The 24,156-nt window shown below is 34.0% G+C and overlaps 1 protein-coding gene across 1 annotated transcript in view; it reads right to left on the bottom strand.

Moving 5' to 3' along the window:
• Positions 1–638: 638 nt before the first annotated feature.
• SHOC1 (shortage in chiasmata 1) overlaps positions 639–24,156 on the bottom strand; it is a 47,973-nt gene continuing 24,455 nt past the window's right edge. Inside the window, exons 15-29 of the mRNA XM_071424464.1 lie at positions 21,736–21,843; positions 19,955–20,142; positions 16,339–16,411; positions 15,582–15,584; positions 14,745–14,814; positions 13,957–14,141; positions 13,352–13,457; positions 11,570–11,681; positions 10,509–10,630; positions 9,460–9,553; positions 8,265–8,396; positions 6,774–6,923; positions 5,589–5,757; positions 4,812–5,369; positions 639–2,422 (exon numbers count right to left, since the gene is read on the bottom strand). Coding sequence (XP_071280565.1) covers positions 2,322–2,422; positions 4,812–5,369; positions 5,589–5,757; positions 6,774–6,923; positions 8,265–8,396; positions 9,460–9,553; positions 10,509–10,630; positions 11,570–11,681; positions 13,352–13,457; positions 13,957–14,141; positions 14,745–14,814; positions 15,582–15,584; positions 16,339–16,411; positions 19,955–20,142; positions 21,736–21,843 — 2,171 coding nt within the window. The 3' untranslated portion in view covers positions 639–2,321. The remainder of the gene's footprint in view (positions 2,423–4,811; positions 5,370–5,588; positions 5,758–6,773; positions 6,924–8,264; positions 8,397–9,459; positions 9,554–10,508; positions 10,631–11,569; positions 11,682–13,351; positions 13,458–13,956; positions 14,142–14,744; positions 14,815–15,581; positions 15,585–16,338; positions 16,412–19,954; positions 20,143–21,735; positions 21,844–24,156) is intronic.

The following is a 24,156-nucleotide window of genomic DNA, read 5'->3' as shown; positions in this document are numbered from 1 at the left end:
CTACTGGACACCCAGGGTTAAGAAGATTGAGTGAATGTCCACATTTGTATGCTCAGTGCCTCACGGGAGCCAGAAAAGCCCCACTTTTCTCACTGTCATCTCTCCCAGCTGATCAGCTCTTCTCCATCTACAGCTGCCTCCTGCCTGGTCACTAAAATGTTTATGAACTTGTTCCAAGAATGGAGTGTCCCTACCTGCTTATGTAAGACTGGAGATTGGATTTTTGTACTATGCCTTTCTGTCTAAGAATTAGTTGCTTCCTAATTCATAGTAATAGGTAATTTGGCAGGGTAGGGGTGGGGTAGAGGGGAGGAGGGAGTGGAGAAGTGCATCACTGTAGTTCAGCAGTAATTTTATTCCACATTAAACAGACAAAAGGAGGGGGAAGAATGTAATAATTTACAAAATTGTCAATGTGTCCATATTTTTGAGAGACTGAGATTTGTCATAAACAAAACCAGTAAAAACCAATAGTCATTGCAAGCCCTTTCCCTTATTTTCCAGTACATTACCAGTAATTTAACTGTACGCTAACATTTTTTCTACCTAATGAAAACTTAACACAGACAGCATTTGAATTTTTTTATTTAATGTACACAATATATCTTTGTTTTCAAAGTTATTTACAGATGATCTATGCTATGCTTTCACAGCTGTTCCTGTGGAAGTTCTGGTGTCAGCCTTTGCCTTTGGAAGAGGAGAACATAAATACACAGCTTGGCACTGGCAGATATAATTTTCTCAAACTGTGGTCATCTGTGACTGAGGCTTTGTAGACCTATACTTTAAAAAAACAGATTCCTGGTTTTTTGGGAGGTACTTCTTAACAACATAAACCATGATGCAAAAGAAGGAAAATTATTAGGTCAGGTGACCACAAAAATGGACCATGGATAGTAAGCAAATTGCAACTTATATTTCAGTCTTTCTCTTATTCTAGGAAACAGTGGCTTTTTTCAATTTTACTAGAAATCTTTCTATGTTACCACCTGTGAAAGGTATTTTCTCAAATCCTGCAAACTATCAGTGTACAAATAATTCAGGAATATTACTGTGAAGTAAAATTGCAGTTAGTGCAGACATAGCTTATAAGAATTCAGTCAAAAAGCAGCACTCTGTTTTCTCTGAGAGACCAAATCTTTCTTCCCTAAGTGCTGGTTTCATTTACTCAAATAGTGAATATGTGCTTAATGAAGGCTTTATGTCAAGTAAGTATTTAAGTGCAAACATAAACCTTAAACTTGGTGGGTTTTCTTTTATTACCTCACCCCCTCACCCCCCCCATTTCTGTTACTGCATCAAACTTAAGAAGATTGGTGAGTTTGAAACCTGAATCATCTCAGCTGAACACCACTGAACAGAGAAAGACATTCTGGAGCTGGCTGGCATGCTGGTGCAAACCGTTTATGCATTCCTGTGGCAGAATGGAGTTACTGTCTACCATTGCTCTCACACATATTTCCAGTTTTGTTGCCAAATCTTTCAATGGAAAGTGAAGCTTTGGATACTATTCTATCATGTTCTTTAGATTACAACTGAGATAGATTTTTTTTTTAATTCAATCTTTCACTCCTTGTAGTTATACCCTAAATCTGGATCTGCCTCCCAAATCCTTTCATCGCCCCACCTGCCAATGCCCTGCAGAAGGCTGAAAAACATGGATGCCAACAAATGGCCTCCAGGTTATGCAAAAGGTGAGGGTCACAGCTTAGTCCTCTGAATTAAATCTATGAGAATGCTAAATTTCAACACAGTCTTATTAGCATGTTGTCGATAAAACGAAGAGCTTTTTCCTAGACTGATTATGATTAAAAGGAGCTCAGGAACTTATTGTTCCTGAAGGACCTGTCAGAAGAACAGAAGTGGAACAGAGCCCGAGGGACAGCTGCAAAAAGTCACAGCTGTAATTGCAAGAAGTCTCTAAGACTCTGAGAAGCCTTGAGATGCCTTGAGATTCTGGCAGATCTAGCCCATCTTTACATTGGAAAAGCAGTAGACTCAGGCAGCAAACACAGGTGCCTTAAAAACCCAGAGTGAGCCTTGGGTTTCTGTTTCTGTTTCTTTTTCCTTTTTTTTTTTTTTTTAATATAAAGAGTGATAAAGTAGCTGTATATCACCCATGACAACAGAGAAGCCATAATTATCCAGCTTCAAGAAACTAGTTTGTTTAGCAACATTTTAAAAACATACAGAAGAATCCTGAGCTAGTAAGTATTTCCAAATCCTAATTACTTTCTAAAAACTAATAACTATAATTCATTTATTTCCCTTTAAAGAACGGAAAAAGAAAAATGTATGTAATATGCAAATCTTCATTCTGTTCAAAAGAATTTAAGACGTGTTTGTCCATCTCTTCTTCCAGGGACTCTTTCATATGTCAATCTCCTTTTTTTGAACTCCTGCACTTCTGGAAATCCTGAATCTGTAAAGTGGAAAAAAGAAAAACCATGATAGTACAGCATGTATGCAGACTTAACTGTGTGCTTCTCAGTAGCAGGAGCAGACTTTGGCCTTAACTCGTGTGCTCCCTAAGAAAAGTATCAGCTGTCATAAAACAAAATTTGTACATATTACTATTTGCTACTTCTTACTTCTACTGGCCTGTTTTATGCATATCATCCTGCAATAGGAATATGGGACCTCATACAAAAATAAATAAATCAACCTATACTTAACCACAATTCAAAAATATTTGTTTATTTCTATTTCATTAATACTACACTTAGAATTATTCTATAATTATTGAAATTTAGTTCTTTTTAACCAGACAGTCATGTTTCTAAGTTGTTTTAAAAAGCTACTTACATTCGTAAAACTCAAGTGCTTTTACAATAATGTATTTGAGAAATTGCTTATTCAAAACAAGTTACTCTAAGGAAATGATATTTAGCCTTTACAAAAAGTATAATCAGAAAATGCCAAAACTGACCTAAGGATTTGATCTGTTCCAGTGGAAATACTGGCTTGGCATGGTGTCATGAATTATCTGTGGTTTAATGAGAGTTTTATCTGACACCAGAAGAAATCCTTGGGGTTTGTTCCCAGTGTGTCTGTCTAACTTGACTCTTTATATATTTCTTAAATTTTTGCTCTCGGAGGCTTTTATTGTATTAAGGTGAAGTTATGTTTTTTTTTTTTTTGATAGATTGATTGGGCTTTTTTTGGTTTGATTGGTTTTAAAATTTTTTTTTGGTGGGGGCGGTGGGTTTGCATTAGCATGCAAGACTATTTAGTATACTTATTTTTCCCCTGGTTAGTGAATTATAAAATGAACAAGCCTGTTCTTCCAAAATCTAAACGAAAAATCACTTTTCCTTGTTTTGTTTTGATTCACATTCAAGCATACTTTTGTCCTATTAGGCAAGAATAATAGAGAAAGCTTATCAGTTGGAGATGACAGTATTTTCAGAACACTGTAAAATGTGGTACCAGGAGAATCTGCCCTGATTTCTCCTGAAATATATTGTAGAATTTTATGCTATCAGTGCCAGTTACAGGTTACTGGAACATTTGTTTTCTACTCAGCAATACTGCAGGTCTGAATTTTAATTCCAGAGAAGCAAAAGGTCTGTTTCTGTATGAACATTTAAATTTACACAGGCTGAAAATTAAAAGAAGTTTACTATATCCAATTAACTTTTTCTCTCTTTACTTCCATAATTACCCTAAGCAGTCAGTGAAAGAGTGATTTAAATTAGTTACTTAGGTTTTCATGAATAAGTCTGATCTGATTAGTGAAAGCATTTTAATACTGTGCTGACCTTGTACCACCAAGAGATTTAATGACAGCTATGAACAGACAAATCATAAATTAAGTCATCTGTACTAGGTGTTAGGCACTTTTTAAAACAAACTTAATCTTGGATTTTTTTTTTTTTAATGTGGCATCTTACTGGCAGGGAAATAGAAGAATTAAAAGAAATACTACAATAAATGATCCAGCAATATGTTGTCTGACAAGGACTGTCTTAGTTGCAAGACTCCATGGATACATATTATGATTTATTAAAAAATATTTTAAGATTACTATATTTGATGGAGTAAACCATGGATAAGAAAAGTACAAAAAAAGAGAAGCCTAATATTTTGTATAAGGACTGAACATACTTTCAGGGTAAACAAAGTTTTGAAGTACACATCTTACCATCTTTTTGAAAATATAAGCTTTGGAATGATTTCAAGTAGAGAATTTAACCCTGGAGATACTAGCTAAAAATATTCCAAGAATAAGGAAGTTTATGAAACAAACTTAAGAGATTTTCAGAGTGCCATTTTTACTCCATTAATGCCAACAGCAAAATATAGCCATTAGTAAAATCTGAATTTCACTCTCAGGATTTGCTGAATCTCCTTTTGGTCCTATGGAGAAAATACAATCTTTTATCTAAATCTATGTTTACAAAATAATATTTCCCGTAACTTTAAAATTAATTCTGGCATGTTCATTATCTATATTTTAGGCACTGTCAGAAAGAGAAAAGAAGCTGAATCTTATACTATTGAAGAGCTACGCTTTTCAATATTTACCAGGGAAAAATAATGGCAGTAACACAATTCTAGTTCATTTGGTTTGGCTTTTTTTTTTTTTTTAATACCCCAAGACATCTTTATGCTCAAAACAAAACATGTAAGGAACCTTTTATCACAGAAGAGATATATATGCAAGTAAATATTAGCAAAGGGAACATGCAATTGTTGGGCTGATTTTGATTTAGGAACTATTTAAATAAAAGATAAAATACAGTCTTACAACTTTACAGTTGAGTAACAAAAACAATTTCAGCAAAATCTTCAGCTTACTTTGGACCTACCTGTTTTATTTTTTTCTTTTGCCCATAAGAATGGAGGCCTTTTTTTTCTCTTTCCTTTAGATGTTTCACCTATTTGGCTAAAATTCAGATTTTGAAGCTCATCCGTATCATCAAAGAAATCAGAGAGAAAACCATCATGGGCAAATGAATTACGTGGGCCTGTGGATGAAGAATCATTCCACAGGGACTGGTCAATCTTAATTTCTGGGCTTTTAAATGTTGTGTCTCTAAATTCATCTAGAAAACTCTTAGAGCTCTCCTGAGGTGCACAGTCACTGAAAGCTGCAAAGAAATCCTCTTTTTCAGAGTCTTTGGAAGAATGATCAGAGCTATTATGCATTCTGAAAGGCTGTCTTTGAACATGGAGAGAATTTTTAACTTCTAGATGAGCAAAATCTTCATTGTCCTTTGATACAGCAAAGAAATCCAGCTTTCTCCTTGTAATTACATCTGACGAGCATGCTTTCTTTTGCATACAACTTGGAAGATCAGACTTTAAAAAACCCTTACGATGATTCAGTGGCGGAATTAGGGCTTCAGCATTCATATGAGATGTTCCTGGTAGAGAAAAATTTGAACCATTTTGTATGGAGAATGAAAGATTAGCTTATCTTCTACATTTTAGAGAAAACCAAGATGTCATTGAGAATTGTGATTGCAGTCTCTCTCATCAGAATAACTGACCTTACCATGACTAGAAGATAAAGATTCTAATACATTCAAATTTTTCACTTGGTTTCAAAGGAGACACATTTTACTAGTAATTCAAGATATTACCTGTGCTGTTTTGTGCCTTATCAAGCAGCTCTAAAATCTGACAATTTTGTTTATTATCAAGATACAATGTGTTGACTTTATTCTGGTTTTCTGGGTGTGATGCACCTTTCATTGTTTTTTCTAGAGCAGCAGTATTTAGGCTGTATGAAGATATCATGTCACTGAAATGCTGAAATGATGAAGAAAGTATTTGTTAGGAATGTTGATGGTACATCACTACTTGGTCAACATTTCCAAGTATGAAAAGTTAAATCAGTTGTTAAGATTCTGAGATGTATAAATTTTTGTTTACTGGAACCAAAAAAAGGACTTACCAAAGCAGGAGAGGCATGTACAGTACACAATGGACCTGTCTTACATCTATAAACAGATTAAGTAATAGTCTCTGTCTCAAAACACAGGAGAAGCAATATCTTAATAATACAATTTATTCTCCTTCATTACTCCAAGACTGTAGGAAGCAGTCTGCAATGGATTGGCACCTATCATGCATCACAGAGGAATTTAACTGAGCTTTTTCTTTCAATAAAGATGGCTTTACACATTTACAGTTAAAACAATAGTATGCAAAATTTCACATCCAGTGCTCAAATACCTGTTCACTTGCTCCTTCACCTTAATGGAATGCTTCACCTTAAATGAATGGTGTCCTCAGCCATTTTCTTGAATGATAAAATATGTGTATTTTTCATTGAATTAGATTACTATATTCAGTATACAATTTTCCCAGACTTGACCCAAAAGTAGGAACAGTACGAGCACACAATTCTTCATCTCTACGGCTGTGTCAAACACTTAGTGCTATGAGGGAGGGAGGCAGGCAGGAAGGAAGGAAGGAGGGAGGGAAGCCCTGGAAATACTTAATTGGAAAACATCTTTTACATTAGAAATACACAATATTCAACATTGTGAAGCTCGAGGAGGAAGCTGATCTAATGAGTATTTTTCCAGTTAAGGAAATGCTCTCATTATCTTCCCACAAACAAAATGGTGACTTGACAAAATCTGCTGAGAATCAGCAGACTCAACATTTGGGGCATGAATGATATGCTAAAACCTGTAATTAATTTTTAAATGACACCGGCAAATGCACATTTAGAGTAAGATTTAAAAAAACCAACAAAACAACCACATATTACAGCAGAGCAAAAAAATGATATCGTACATAAAATAATTTTCACCAACCTTTAAAACTTTTTTTGGAGCCTGTGGCAGTAGTTCCTGGAGTTGATCAAAGCTTGCAAGAAATAACCTGTTCAGTGTCGATCCCTTCTTTAACATAAACTGAGCAACCAAAGGATTGATACATGGAAAAGTAAGCAGGCATTTCTCTGGCTGGAAATGGAAGTTATTTTGTTAGACTGAGATTTGACAAATTTTTTATCCTTTTTTTTCCTGTTCTACAAAGTCACATCTTATTGAATAAGTCCTAGAGTATATCATAGAAAGACAGCTTTCAAACAGTGCACTTTTATAGTCCAATAAAAACCAATGTTTTTTTAGTATCATTTCTGAAAAAGAATAAGTTCTGCATAACCATTTGACAAAAAGCAAATCTAAAGATGTTTATTTTCTAAACCTTAAAACAAGTGAATAACTTAAACTTCATTTTAAAATGCATGGCCAGATTTACTAATGCTCCATTTTAAAGTGAATTACCTAGATCAACATAAATGGACAAAACTGGTTCTGTTTTACAAAAGTTGTATTTGCTAATGGCAATGAAACAGGTGGCAAAAGCAGGAGTTGTCAAGGGGAGGATAAATGTCACAAACAGGGCAGCAGTTTGAGAGTAGCTTGTTTTCAGTGTCAGCTTCCTGTTCCTGACTTTCATAAAACATTGCCAAGATTAAATATCTTTAACAGACACAATACAATGACTCCTCTACATTCTTTACCAGTATCCTTAATCTCTAAATTGGAAAACTTACAATCAAATACACCCCCCTCTTGAAAGGCCATGCCAATACTTGCTTTCTAATGCCTCTGAATTTTGCAAAGCGAAAAACAATCTCAGCTTTACAACAGTTCAAAGCTGTCACATAAAATGAAGAAATCCATACATTTAATTTGAGAAACTTACTAGACAAGTTAAAGGATATAATAGATTTGATCGGGATTGATGGGTCTGTTCCAGCATTTACTGGAATATGAGTTAAACAAGTAACTGCAGGAGTTAAACAAGCTTTTCCCATCTGTTACTGAAGCAAGTCAGCAAGCAACACCATTGACTTAAGTAATGGATCAGCACTGCTGAACTTGGCTTCCTGCCCAAATGAGCCACTGTATGTTTTTCTTTTACAATTTGGGTAGTTTTTTAAACCTACTGCCTAGAACTATAGAACTGTACAATTTGGCAAGTAGACGTAGTGGATAAACCTCCCTACTGGTTAATTGTGAAGGCACGGGGAAAGTCCAAGTTGCATCTAATTGTACGGACAAAGATTATGGAAATATTACATATATATATATATGTATGTATGTATCTACATGTCTTTGCATGTGTACTAGAAATATGCTTGTATATATATCTGCATATATATATATATATACACAAACATATAATAATGCTTATTTTAATAATATATTTTAAGAGAACTACAAAAAAAACCCCTAAATCTTTATCAATCTTAGAAACGGGAAGAAAACTGTCAATTCATAGGAAGGTGAGCAAACCTCAGATGGCAAGACAGAAAGCCAGGATTTGTCCAGCCACTCATAAGGACTGATATTAGATGCTATCAAAACGTTGTCAGCAATCTGACGAATTACCAGTGCTGTCTCTTTAATCCCTGGCGTAAGAACTACCTAAAAGTGATACATAATACTCTTGGTTAAAATTTACTCTAAGGAGTGTATTAATTTGCTCCAGACATTGACATGTAAACTAAAGGTCACCCTGAACACAAGAGTCAGTACCACTGAGTGATTAAACCTGATCAAACCTGATCCATGCTTATCATGCAGAAAAACTCCAACCTTCGACCTGGCTGCAAATCACACTCCTTATTTATGAAGATCCTATGTAGGTGAAATTAACTTATTTATCCTAAAGGTCTTTCATATGTGATCAAGTTTCTGGGCATAACATGAGCTCCTAATAAAACAGGCAATTGTGAGATGCCTACTACAGTTTAAGATGATGTGTAACACTTTGAACCTATAATTTCCATAATTTCATGTACTCACTACACTGGTGAGTACATGAAATGAAAAAGCTTTGTCCTCTCTTCATCCTCGTAACTTTCATTTAATCAGGTAAATTTTATACAAACTTTAATATGCAAATAATAATGACTTCATAAAGATCTGCACTCAATATTGGCTGCAAATAAATGAAAAAAGTGCCTAAAAAGTATCAATTCATTCAAAAATATGTTACCCACAATTTGGTAAGCTGAATGAAACTTCTGCCCCATTTTTTAAATGCTGATTATTCTGGATACTAAAACAGATTTTCTAGATTTCCTGATTTTTAAAGAAAGAAGTTAACCTATCTTATCACATTAAAAAAGCACAATAGCTGACAGCAAATTATTTATTTTTTTCTTCTGTCACATCAGCAACAAAATATTGATCTGAAACTTCAAATTAAGACATAAGCAAGATTAATATATATCCTAATAATTTATTAAAGGTATGATTCCATTTTTTGACTCCTAGTTATGAAAAGATTTCAAACTGCTATTTGATTCTGATTCAACTTGTATTGCAGCCAACACAGTCTTTTCACTGACTTTAACAGCACTGAATTAAGACGTTCTCCTATTTAAGCAATTTTGAGCTATTTTATGTTTTTGATGTAGAAGGCGCACTTGATTGAGCGTTTTAGAAATAGCATATCATGAAGATTAATACAGAAAAAAGTTACCTTCACTTCAAAGTCTTCTGTCTTCTGTGTAAGTTCAATTAGAGTGGCATAAATTAAGACAAGGTTAAGCAGAGTATTTCCCTTGAGACTGTACCTGTAAAACAGTTTCACTGGATCACTAATATTTAATATGCACGTGTAATAATCTCAAACAATTTTTTCCATGTCTTCATAAATATCTGTTTCATTTTCTGGAATTCAGAATACTGGTACAGTTGGAGCATTAATATCTGTGGAAAGAAAACTAGAATACATTCTAGGGACTGACTGCTGAAGGACTGTAAGGAAAGAAAACAGTAGTCTACAGAAACGCAAGTCGGGTCTGAAGCAAAAGGTCTGGATCAAGGTCAGTCACTGGAGACACCGGAGGAAAACCAGAGTGGAAATTACCACTTGCTTATAGAAAAAAAATCTCAAAAGAGGTAATAAATTAATGTTTATTTGAACTATGTCAACAGAAGTTGTGCTTCCACAGCAAAAGGAGAACTACTGATGCACTGGAAGAACACTTGAAGAATATTTCAAGTTGCAAATAATATACAATGCAAATAATATACAATGGTATTAACACAGTAATTCATAACCATGCATTCGTATGGGTTAATTTACTTCAAACAGATGTTAGAATAGTTCCAGTATTTCATATCTTTGGAGTTGTGAAACTTCTGGACCTGTTGATTTCAAATATACCTCGTGTTAATATTGGCTGCCTCAAACTCTGTTATTTATAACGACCATTTCTTTAACATTGGTGTAAGATTGAAAATAGTCTCACAAATACAAAACTTTTCTGAGTTTTGGTGGTCTCCAGTGATCACTATTAAAACCACTGAGTTTTTCAATAGGAGCATGACAACATTTTAACTAAGTGAAAAATCCAAAGCACACTAGAAATATGAGCTTACAATATTTGTATTGTTCTAAGAGAAATGTATTCCTACAGAGAAGTTCAAAGATAAATGAGTATCAACTTGTTTTAATAAGCAGTTTTCTTAAGTGACAAGTTTGTTTTAAAAATACCAGGATAACAAAAGAATTTAGTAACTTACTCTAAACTCAGTCTTTCTTTGGAATAAAAAATAATCCAACAGCACGTATATTGGAGTGATAATGCCATCAGCCTTGATATTACAGTGTCACAAGAGTCCTCATAATTTAGTTCTTCGACAGTCTGCCATTGAATTTAAATAAAGAGTAAAAAATAAATAAATACATTACCATGGCTGCCCCAAGCTTTTAATGAGTATCAATATAATATGCAGAAACTAGATCAAACATAAATACAGCTAAATAATGTAAGCATTAAGGACACATATGAGAGTTGGGAGAACTAGTTTGTATTCCCAACTTTTATTTTCTTTGAACTTCAAAAGGCTGATTCAAAGTTTTATGCCTTTTCTTCCTTCCTTCCTCTAAAAAGAAACAGTGTTAATACCTTTTTAGGCTGTTCTCAATATTTTTTGTGAACTTTAATAATGCAAGATATTGTTATAAACTTCTGAAGTACTTACTTGGCCTATACAAGTCATATCATACCTACACTAACTATATAAAGTACATCACTAATTGCAGCAGCTAGTAAGAATGTCTATGCTGTACTTGCAATACTAATTGATTATTATGTATCTATCTTTCAGAAACAGTTATTCTACCTGTAATCTGTCTTGTTGCATACCAGAATATAAGTAGTATGCTATTGCTTAAACTATTATTTTTTATTAAAACTAGGACAAATTATTCTATAGATCAATTCAGATAACCATCTGAAATGGAAGGAATTAATATGCACACTAGTAAGAGAATAGAACCACAAATATATTTAATTGGTTGCTACAAAATTTCTTTATATAACCCTCTTTTCAAGTATGCATTCTTTAACTACATTTTGTAAAATCAAATCACAGGTCAAATGTTACTTCAGTGAAGAAACTGAGAACATTTTAAAGTAGTCAAACTGGCACAGACTTTTAGGGTTAATGATTTGTGATGTGAAACAATGCATGAATTAAATACGATTATGGGGAAGAAAAATGTGTCAGAAGTCTGAAGATATGGCCTAGAAGTGACTGAACACATAACAGAATTTGGACACAGTAGTTTCATTTTGTACCTGCAGAAAGATAGCAGTGCATTCATCTACTGTCAGCACAACATATTGATCTGCACTTCCAAAGAGCCTTAAGGAGTAACTGCTGCTTCTTTCAACAAAGGTAATGCTGTACCTGAAAAAGTAAAATTATTTCATTAAAACTCAGACAAGTTATAAATAAATACTATAATAAAATAAATAAATAAATAAATAAATAAATAATAAAATAAATACAAAATAATATTATTTTCTTAAAGGAAATGGATAACAGACACCCTTTAATACAGTTTTTTAATTATAGTCTTGATCTTTCTCAAATGCTCAGTTCACTTTAAAATATGTTCACATTTGAATACAACATATCAATGTAGCAGTAATTAAATTATATTGCTAACTGCATTGAGTACGACCTTGACATCCAGGCTTTGAGTTTACAAAAAATATGGTGGTAATATAGAAACTAAGATAGATACTAAGAAACTTTTTCTGACTTTACATACTGCATTTCTTTTCCTCCTTTCATGATTGTGCAGCATAAAGCAAAGCAAACTGGCTGATTGCCATTGGTATGATCCTAAAATTTCTGAGTGACTTAAAACTGCCAGCAGTAAAAGTTCCTGTTGTGTTTTACTAGGAAACACAAGAAACCTAAACCTGAATCTGCCAGTATGTCCTCTAGAAACTTGTATGGACAGTGTATTCAGATATTTTAAAAAAGTCAACTCTTCCCTTTTCTGAAATTGTTCAGCTCTTTGCCCACCTATTTAACTCCCTCACCAGTGCTAAAAGAAGCCAGTGAAAAAGTAATAAAACATTGTTCGCTATGGCCAGGCCAAACAGAGAACTTGAACAAGTCAGAGTAAAAGCATATCAGATTACGTGTTCAAATTTTAAATGTCAAAGACATATATTTTTTCTCCCTACTGAATTGTAATTAGAAACAGACCAAAAATGCTCCACAGGTGACTCAAGGATATACCCAGGATTAAAACTGGCATGTCTGACCCACAATATGGTGAAATCAACTATCTGTATCTCTGTCACTATGTTTGAGAGATATTGCTGCTCTGCTCCCTATTTCTTTGTTTCAGTGTTTCTTTGTTTCTTTCATTCTTTCTTTTTTTCTTTCCCCTCATGAGATACAAGGTAGCTTTACCAAGTACTTATTACTGTGAGAGCAAAATTCAAGAAAATTATGTCAAAGAAATAATAAAGAAGCACAATGGTTTACAACCCTTGCAGTATTCATACAGGTTATAGAGTATTAAAAATTAAGCAAATAGTGGATCTGAATTTTATGAATAAATTAGCTTTTGTTTTAAACTTAGCCTCTCCTAAATACTGTGATGCACCAGAAAATAAGATGTTTTACTATTGCTCAGTTTGAGTATTTAGTATAGCTTAAGTGGATAAAAACAACAACAACAAAAAGCAATTTTTATGAAGAATTAAATACAAAGTCTTCCAAGGACCAAGAAGCACTAAAGAAAAGAAAAGTTTGTGAACATCATGATTTTCAGAGAAAAGTAGACAATTAAAAAAGTTGTTCTGATTTAAAAATACCAGCTACAATTTAAAAATTTGTCCAATTCCATTCTGGTTGGCATGTGTGTGAATCTCTAGTACTAAGTTATCAACTTCAACAGAAAAAACTATATTCTTGTCTCTTAAAGAGCTAATAGTGTAATTGCAGAAATGTATGTGATAGCGAAGTAGATGACTAATACATGATAGAGTAGGATAACATATGTGTGCTGAAAATCTGAAGATAAATAGCCCACAGAAACCCTTCTTTTCACTCACTTGGATTCAAAAAGCTGAAGAATATCTGGCATATTAAGAAGACCTTCAGTTGTCAGAAATACATATGGAATCTGTACTTGCAGAAGAAAGGAACCACCATGATTCCCTGAAACATTTTGTATAAGTAAGATAATAGTTTAATAAGCAAAAAACTATAGATACATCAAATGGACATTCAAAAATGCATCTTTTATTAATCTCCAATAAAATGCTTCCACTCTATCCTTTTTTCCCCCCAAAGTGAAACTCCCTTGAATCTTTTTGAAATTATGCTTAAATTCAGATTTTTTTAGATCTGTAGCATTCCCTTAGAGTGAGGAAGGGTGGATACAGCTTGCAGAAGCTGTAAACAACTTACGAACTTGGCACAAGTCTCTTATAAACCCACATGTACTCCTACATCCTGGCCAAAACTAGGCTTACACTCTAATAAAAACACCTTCTTGCTGCATAGATAACCTAGCTCTGTTTGTTGAACTTTAGCCCTCATAATGTTTTACTCATTCTCTTCCACAGGCGTAAGAATGTAGCATTTTATGGAACAGAAAATATTTTCTTTTCATATGTCAGTCTAACTGTTTATTACAATTCTGGAGAACACTTACCCATTTGTATTGTTTCAGGGAAGGTGGTTTTAAAAGTCATGTAAGTAACATTCAGATTTTTGCACAGATTTTTCCAGCCAGAATTTTCAGAATAATCATATTCCATTACTAGTGAGAAGTGTGTCCAAGGAAAGTCAGCTCCAATTTGCTGATTATGTACAACAATGCAGGAATATCTACTAAGACTTAAAAAACCCCAACAAAATATGAATAAAAATAAATGCAGGTAGAAATACCCTCAACAAAATAAACAGGAACAAAATAAACTCAGTTTCACTTTGACAAATTGAAACTGCTTAAAGTCTATTTACAAAAATATATTTACCATTCCTGGCTAAGGTTCCAACTCCTTTAAAAGTTAATTTAAAAATCAAAAGCTGTACTCTTCCTCCTACAATTATCTGCCTAAAATATAATGTATTTCAGAATGTCATGATTTGTAATTTCTTCTGTTATGCCCTTTCACCATCTTTTTCTATAACAAGCAAAAATCATGTTTCTCTACATATTTCTCTTTTTCTAAACAGGCAAAACAACATATAAAGAATATGCAATTGTTTGTTCCTAAAGTTCCTCTAGGCCTCACTAAGCATTTTTCTAGAGTGGAAAAAATTCTCAACTCTAAAAATGAAGCTATAGGTGAAAACTACAGCTATCAAACTAATGCTACCATGAAAACTTTACTCCAGACTGGAAAGACCCACAAAAAGGAACTAAAGTAACTGAAGTTTCAATGACCTTAGTCTAGACTAAAGAATTTGTTCTCATGAATAAAGAATTTAACTTACTTGCTTATGATCTCTTTACAACTTAAAGGGCTTCCTTTTTTCTCAGAATTCAAATCCACAGCTTTCAAACCTGTTTAAAAAAATAAAATTAAACAGTTGATGAAATAAATAAGCCTCTGTGACTATGAATCAACACACAACAGTAAGTAGCAAATGTGGAAAACCACAGGTTATTAAAATTTTAAGTATTACATAGTCTATCTTGCTGAAGTCCTCTATAATTTCTGCATTGTATTGTTGGATGTAATGATTTAGAAACTTCCTTCTCAGAAACCAAGGAAAAAGTAATGCAAACAAATTTAATGTCTCAGAAACTCACAACCCTATTACCTTAAAATGAAAAATTAAAGGGTAATACAAAAGGAAGCACATTTGCCCCTTTATAAATTAAATTTCTTTACAATTTTTGTACATTTGAAATTTTAACTTCAAAGTCTTCGATACGGAAGATGTATCGAAGAAGGAATGTTGGTTCTACACAAGTGCCTTTTTTCAAAAGCGTAGTTGGATTGACCTGTGTTTGCAAACAAGTCTTAAGATCTTAAAACAAATAAAGCTCTTTTCATTAAATATTATTACTAGTAAAAGTGCTGTGAACATGCCTCCTCCCTTTCAAAACATTCTAAAAGACAGACTTTCTTCTTTTAAGAGCACAGGAAATGTATTTTTATTTTTAAAGGCAAAAGAACAGCACAATACACAACATTTGATAAGGTTCAAGCAAATAGGATTTATGAAAATGGATTTTAAAAAAGCAATATAAAAGGAGCCAGTGACTTGTCCTAAACATAACTATAGGCTCAAATTCTAATTTTCCTGAAACGTGTTTTTTTTTACCAGCTGAATTTGCAGTGTTGAACAAGCTTGTACTTGTGAAATCACTCAAAGTAAAATGTTGAAATGATGAAAATCTTAGTACTTAGTACTAGAGATTAATTTAGTACTAGAGATTAACTTAGTACTAGAGATTCACACACATGCCAAAATGTTGCTTGTATCAGTAGGGAGGTGGGATATTGGAAACAATATATTTTTTGTCTTGAGCTTTATAGATTGATACAGCTTATGCTGACATATTTAACAAATTAGCAAACAAGATCAGCAACATATAGCTAAAGGAAAATTTGATCTGTACCTGAATACTCATTCAAGGCTTTATGCCGGGGAGCTTAGTTAAGACTTCTAAAATCTAACTGCTCTGAATATGCTTGCAAGGAAGAAAGCTTGTGACTAATGATCAGCTAAAAACAATGAGACAATCTGATCAAGATAACAGATAAAAATATAATTAGGCAATGGGCTGTCCACAGCCCCTTCATGTTCTGTTAAAAAAAAATCTTTGACTTGGCAGATAAATTATTACTCTCTTGAAATAGAAGACATTAGACCAGAACTCTTAAATGGGAGAAAACAAAATTAAAAGATAAAAGGCTGATGGAAGAGTTATGAAATATTAAACACTGTGAAAAATATGTAGAAAGGGTCCTGATGAGAAGGAAGAAACACCTGCACCAATCATCTACAGAGGAATGCAGCAATCTACAGAATAACAGCCATTTTTTATTTCAAAAATACACATAAAATAATAATTCACCTTCTATCCTAGATAATGGGTGAATGAAGGCATCTTTTTCTCTTTCAGAGTCCATCCTTGTAATGATTAGTATCTGTATGAAGACAATTAAAAGAAACTCAAGTAAGATTAAATTTTTTTTCTTTCAGCCTGCATAGACCTTTCTTTCTCCTCTGCACAGAAAACACAAGATTGAATAAACAGATGGCAAACCCGGAAACTTTGGAGTTTTCCACAATGACAATCAAAGAATATTTCAAGTTGGAAGGGACCCATAAGGATAGAGTCCAAAACCCTGCTTCTCACAGGACTACTTAAAACTAAACCATATCCAAGAGCTCCTTGAACTTAGATAGGCTTAGTGCTTTATGGACTTGCCTAGCTCTGTGATGAACAGTTCATCTAGCATACTGTAAGAGACATTTGCTGAAGTTAAAAACTACACTCACTGGCTTCCCTTGGACAACTAGATGGGTCACCTTGTCGTAAGTGGGAAAAGAAAGGAAATTTAGTTGGTTAAGTGGCATTTTTCTCTTGTGACCCTGTGCTGGCCATGGCCAATGAGTGCATTGTTTCTCAAGCATTTTTCAGTAACTCCCAGAATAAACTTTTCTATAATTTTAACAGGCACTGAAGTGGGACAGACAAGTAGTCTGTAATTACCAGAGACTTCCTTCCTTCCCTTCTTGAAAATTGAAACAACATTTAACATCTTTCAGTCAGCTGGGATCTCTCCAGACTCCCAAGACAGCTGAAAAATAATGGAAAGAGTTCCCATAATGACATTTTTGAGCTCCTTCAGTACCCTGGGATGAACCTCACTGGGCTCTATACGTCTGTGCACATCCAAATGGAGCAGCAAGTCTCAAACAAGTTCAGGAGTGGCTGGGAGTTCAACATTATCCTTAGTCACAGTCTTCTAACACTGGGCTCTGGGGATTGAAGACAGAGGCAAAAGAAACACTGAATGTCTCTGCTTTGTCTACGTCCCAATTTTGAGGTGACCAACTGTGTTGAGAGTTGATGATGTTGTCTCTGTTCTTATTTTGCTCTCGACTTATTTAAAAAGCCCTTTTTGTCATTCTTCACAGTGTTGGCCAGCTTGAACTTCAACTGAACTTTGGCCATATAAATTTTCTCCCTACAGGAGCGGACAGTCCCCTTTAAAGTCACCTGCTCATAAGTGACATCCCAAGTCCATACACATTCCTTTTCCACCTAAATTCTAGAAGATCCCTGCTCAGGCAGGCCAGGCTTCTGCCTTGCTTGCTTGGCTTTTGACTTGACTTGCTCCTGAACTCAAAAAGAATGCTAGTTAAAGACACTATCTAAAAATAATATACCCCATTATGACTATTGTACTAGACAGATCTGTCACATTAGAAAAATCATCCTCATGGAGACAGAACTTAATCTGAAGATATCTAGAATTCAGCCTGCAAGGTACTTATGTAATTGGATGTACTGCTGAACTGGTTAGAAAGATCTTCCAATACGTAGATGGAGTCACAAAAGTGTTTCTGCCAGAGATCTGAGACGCATTGAATATTGCTTAACACAAAAATGTTAAAAAGAATTAGAATCTACCAAACTGACACAGTCTTAAAAAGAATCCCCATCAGAGAAGGTGTTTACCTTGTCCATCATTTTAACTGATACAAACTAAACACATGCTACACTAAGTATATAAAGAAGAATATGTACCTAAATACATCACCATACTTTCTGACAGGATGGTCTCTGAACTTTTTTGCCATTGTACAAATAGTTTTCATGTTGTACACAAGATACAGATTTTAAAGAAGGCACATAACATTGTTTGATTCTTAAGATTTACAGTCATAAGATAATGGTACGTGTAAATATTAAAAGCATGATAGATCTTGTCAGAAAAGGACTTCTGGTCTGACAGGCAGAGGCAGATTTCAATTTCCATAAGCAGGTGCACAGAAGAGGCACTCAACAATCCACTGGCATCTTTATAAGCAGTTTTGGACAACTGTATTTAAAAATTTAGACCTGCTTTTCCACACACAATTCAACAGCAGACTCATTACATGTTCATGTGAGCCACACAAAATTTTTAGTAATTTTCTATCTAATCATGAGTACAAAAGATAATGAAACAAAGAACAAATTTTTTTTTTTCTAAACCAGCAGTAACTTCTTCCTTACAAAGGAAATGTCCCATTACAATCCTGCATCAATAACAACTTTGGCTAATAAAAGGATAATGAAACTATCCTATTTCACACCATACTAACGAATATTGATGTGATATGATAGAACAGTAAATAGTTCATGGAATACAACTTTTACTTCCTATTGAACTGGAATGCTCCTTCTACCTAGTCTGGCTCATTACAACCTGTCTCTGAATGCTAGGAAACAGGAAACAATTAGTAATTGTGAATAAAATCATATATGGCATTATATTGCATGCATATCTCTGCATGACTAAGTCAAGCAAACAAGTCAAAACTCAGGAGTTATAGCTAAAAAATTTAAAAAATCATGGTTAGTGGAGTTCAGAAGAAAAGCTAAATTGCCACTTAGCTGACTTCAAAACGACATCAAATTCTCATACACCTCCTACTACAACATAATCCTAGTATCACAAAGCAAAATGTGCTGCTCTTAAGATGACAAAAAGGATGCAAAATCATCTTAGTGTGTCTGTTGAAGGACAGACAAGACAATCAGCACCATTTTATTTTTGTTGCTTCGTTTTAATTTAAATTAAAAAAGGGTGTATTATAAGTTATTATATTGTTCTTCTCAGCAAAATTTAATCAAAAGATATTCAGAGCTCCCAGTGCAACTCTTAAACACAAGAAGAATAAATCTTCAGGAAGTGAAGTATGGAAATAAGCTAAAATGAACTTAAAGATCTTTTTTGGCTGTGTTTAGGATCATAAATTCTATGACAAACATTTAGAACACTTTAAACATTATGCATTTCATCCTGTTTCTTAATGTGATTAGTTTTCTGTAAAGAAATAATAAATATTCTGCAAAGGAAGGTGGTACTTGGTACTGTGTCATATCACCCAAAATATTCACACACCCAGAAGAGAGAATCTTTGGGTAATTTGAATATCCTCCAAATCTCTCTCTTCCATGCCAAAGCTATCACTCACAGATATTTGCTTCTTGTATCATTCAAATGCCAGGAGGTTGGCCAGATAGACTGGTTAAGCAGAGGTTATTTGTGGATAACACCATCCACGCTCTCCTTGGCGTATGTGTGCTCCAATCACGACTTGCACTACGATTCTGTCTATGCCAGATGAATGAGGCTTTCAACAAAACGCTATATTATAATTTTTAGTAACTGATGTAACTGATACAATAAACTTACCAGGAAAACAAAACCACCTGCAACAAGATAAAGCCCTGGCAATGCTAAAACTCTTTTGCATGTTATTTCATACATGCAACAAAAGGAGATTTGATCAAACAAAACCTTGTACTGCTGTGACAGTTCTAAAAATTTATTTAGCCTTATTTAATAGATACCATGAGGTAATTATTAGACTTTTTTTATAAATGAACGTTTGTTCAAACACCATCTTGCAATTACTCATGTAATCTAGAATGATTTTGTTTGTTAAGAGAAATTGATTACTTTGTTAACCTTAACACTGCATTTCTCTCCACAACTTTTCATCCAATTCAACATTTCACACTGAAGTGCTGTTATTTTGGGATAAGTTTCATGCTTTTTCTGGCTGCTGTACTGTACAATCTTCAGCTGCCTCCAGATATTATTCAAACAGGATTCTAAAATGTTTTTGTAGATATCCTTTGCCTTGGACAAATAACCTGTTAATAAAGCAACAAAAGAAGTAAATGGAGTGACAAAAGATAATTGTCAAGCATTGTGTTCAATCTGCACATAAATTTAAAATCTATGTGAAGGTATCTTGCACAAAAACAGATGAAATGTTAATGGCTCCCCGATGTGGAAGGAGAATATGACCACTGGTACATAAATGGTGTTTATAAAACTGCTGTACTTTATGTAGTATCTGCTATGTAACTCCAGATAGAATTATGTAAGATTGCATCCTAAAGCTGCAGATGCTAGCAGCAACACTCTTATACTTAACTAATCTGTATTGTTTACACTGAGCAACAACAGTATTTCTATCACTGTTGTCTAAAGCTTGTTTGTCCTGTGTGTTTCCCACTCTCCATATTATCACAACTACTCTCAACTCTGAATGGTGCCTTCTATGTATAAATGGTGAACAATGCTGGGCTTATCTGAAAATGTATAAAGAAAAAATACATCCAATATAACTACATGATGAATCACACAGCACAACAACATAATAGTGAAGACTACAAGGCCTACTTAGTATCTTGCTCAATTTTCTAATTTTTTTTCAGATCTTTTTTACTTGTACAATTTCCTATGTGAGCTGTTCCTCAGGTTTGGAAACACAGGTGCTTTTGTAACTCTGAAATATCATCTAGGAGTGCTTCTGCTACATAAAGAGAAGAGGAAGAACTGCTCATTTTTCTTCTCCCATCCTTCTATATTGTTTATAGTAATGACGGAAAAGAATTGTACTTAGGCTTCTACTTATATATTCATTCTGTATTCTTCTTCCTACTCTTTTATTGCTAGAAATATTTAAGGAAATACAAAGTATTTTCCCCTGCAGTTCAGTTTATGGCAGATGTTTTACATTTTACATCAATATTAAGGAAACACCTTCCATCAAGGGATAGTTCAGACTGAAGGTAGATGCTCTGAAGCAACTTTATCTCCTATAAAGACAGAAGGAGTCTGACTTTCCTAGGGCATTCATAAACACTCACTTCAACATCTTGTAGACTTATCCTGATAGAGGTATTTGAAAATTCAAAGCACACCTATAGGAATTTGACAAGCTCAGCATTATCATTTCAGACATTAAACTGGGTTACAATGGATTGCCATATTCCAAATTTGAATAAGACCAGAAAAGCTCAAAAAAAATCTTCTACATAAGTTCAGTATTGGAAGTTCAAACCTCTTTCCTCCTGACACATTAGATAATATTTATGATTTTGCTTATTATGCTCTCAGATTTAAGTAGCTCACGTCCACGGAGCCTAACAATATTTTATGTGGAATGTGTTCCACATTCACAAAAGATAGATGGTAAATAGAAAAGGACTTGGCTTTTGCATGTTCCTCAGTTTCTACACAGAGATTCCAATGAAAATTTGTCATACTGAGATACAAGACATATTATATATGTGAAAGCTGTTAACAAATGGAATAACAAACAGCATTCTATTAGTCATGAACTGAGCACATACCCTGATGGTGAAGAGTCAGAGCTAAAAACATGAGGGATTGTCCGCAGAATGCACACAAAGCTTTGGGTTTCTGGGTGTCATTATTCAGGACTGAAAACATACCTAGAGCAGTATCCAAGCCACATGTTAGTAGCAGATCTCGAACTGTCACCAGCAGGTGTACCAGAGCAGCATGTCTGAACAGCATGATCTCCTTCTCATCTACTTTACCTTTACAAATAGAAGACAGAGGTATGGTCTACAAAAGATGTCAGAACTCACATTTTATATGTATATATATGTAGTCAGCTTAAAAGATCCTGGTATCTAAGCATTTTCATTAAACACACTTGAACATAGATAACCTTCAAAGCTTAACCTTCAGATCTGGTGGTTTTGCCAAACAGCTTAAGATATAGCATAACATCTCCCAGATGATGTGACCCAGGGCAAGTGGCACACAGGCCAATGTTTTTGAAAGGTGTGTACAGATATATGGTGCTTGCTGGAGGAGGAGGTAAAGGTCCCCTGGGCATATCATTAAAACTACATTGCTTTACTGATTTTAGTGTGGCAATTCTCTGCACTTAATTAACATCTCATTATTAGAATCTTCACCCTCAAGAAGGTAAATCTGAATGACATTTGCTCCTTCTTAGCCCCAAAAACATCAAACAAATTTATGGGCTTTCTATTCTATATTGTGTATCCATTTTGAATATATATTAGTGGACTTGATTGAAGAGGAAGGAATTTCTAGTCTGAAGACAGAAGGTATTTTTGAAAATTGCACACAGTTAATTGTGCAGTTCATCATCATAAACCAGAAATTTTTGAAAACACAACTACAGAGTAAGCGTGCTTAATAACAAAACACATACTTCAAATTGCTTAAAAAGGTTGAGGAAGATAATTAATGAATAAATTAGTACAGCTGAAGGTGCATTCTAGGAGTAAAATAGTAGCTACTTCTTTGTACTGGGATTAACATAACTTTTAATTCAAAAATACAAGCAACACATTTGGGAAGGAAAAATCAACTTAAGGACACAGCATACAGAAGGACTTAGCTGGGAACTGCATGAAAGATCTTGCAACTGCTCTGCATCAAAAGATAGAAAGTCAATGTCCAGCTCTGTTAGTGAAGGACTATATCCAACTGTTTACACCAATCACCATAACAACTCAGTGAGGAATACAGGTCATTTAGAAACAAGGGAACACAGTAAGAAACCATTTTATGATGAAAGACTGGAGCACTTGGTGATATTTGATGCATAAAAGACCAGCAGGGGAATAGTAATCTGCTAACAGATCACTACCATTACTGTAAGTGATTGTTTTCTATGTTCACCCAGGGATTAAGGGACAAATACATCAGCATAGTCTGGAGCAAAGTGGAATAAGACTGGATATTGTGAAACTATTTAAAACCAGGAAGGAAATAAAAGAAGTACATTACTAGGGAGATTTTTGTATCTCGTACAGAGACAGAGAAATATTCATTAGGAATGAATTGGATATTTTCTCTCTTGCTTCTGTGGACCTTCCAGCAAGAAAGTTCTTACTTTCTTCTGCTGCTTTAGTTGAGGAAAAATGCAATTTCTATAGCATGTAAACTGCATTTGAGAGGATGTAAGTTTTCTTAAATTAATCTTGAATTGAAATGCAGACATATTCTTTTCCTTGATTCAGAGAAGCAGTAGTATTTCTCTGTACACTTTTCTCACAAATGTTTTCCTTTCTGTGATTCACTGATACAGATATAGATACCATGTTTATCCCTCATGTTTGTGAAGATGGTGTTTGCTTTTTTGTAAACTCCTTCACATTAAAAGAACACTGCTGCTGATAATTTTAATATGATAATTCTATAAATCACAGTCTGTCATTCTGTAGGGCCAGCTACAGTTTCTTTTTGCTTTCCTTCTCATTTGTGGTTTCATGGTTGTTAATGTTTTCTTTGAGAAAAATACATTCAACACAGAAAGTAATGAAATTGAGACATCAAGAGTTTATTGCATAATTTGTGACATAGTATAGAAACCTGGCATGTAGTAGACAGCCTACTATGTTATCCTTACAACTAGTTCTCAACTATGAGCTGTACAAGTCAAAAAATAGCACAAAATACCAAGTAACTTCCTAATGTTCCTCAAATTCAGTCTCTATTTTGTTATGAAGTTTTCCTGACTCTCTTTACAGTCAAAAATCTTTGTAAGGGGTCACTAACTTTGATGACTTTCCTTCTAATTTTTCTGTTTTTATAGGGCTTTCACATGCCTCATATGAAAGAAATGAAGTCAGAAGGAAACCGAAGTATTACGGATTTTTTTTCCTCCTAATTTCTAACACGGACATAGTGTTTGGCATTATGCAGGTGTAAAAAAAAAGAACATTGTTTGCTATTGTTTATATATATATTTTTGCCATATATTTCTGAAGCACATGTAAAATCTTTTAAACTGAAATCCAATTAGAATGATTCTGTATTGCAATATTCAGGTTAATAAATGTAATGTTGAACAATGAGACATTTTTGAA

This window comes from Agelaius tricolor, unplaced genomic scaffold (assembly GCF_023055355.1).
Source record: "Agelaius tricolor isolate 1412-34295 unplaced genomic scaffold, bAgeTri1.0.p SCAF_4, whole genome shotgun sequence".
NCBI lineage: Eukaryota > Metazoa > Chordata > Aves > Passeriformes > Icteridae > Agelaius > Agelaius tricolor.
Note: the sequence above shows the minus strand (reverse complement) of the source record. Positions and strands in the feature narration are given on the sequence as shown.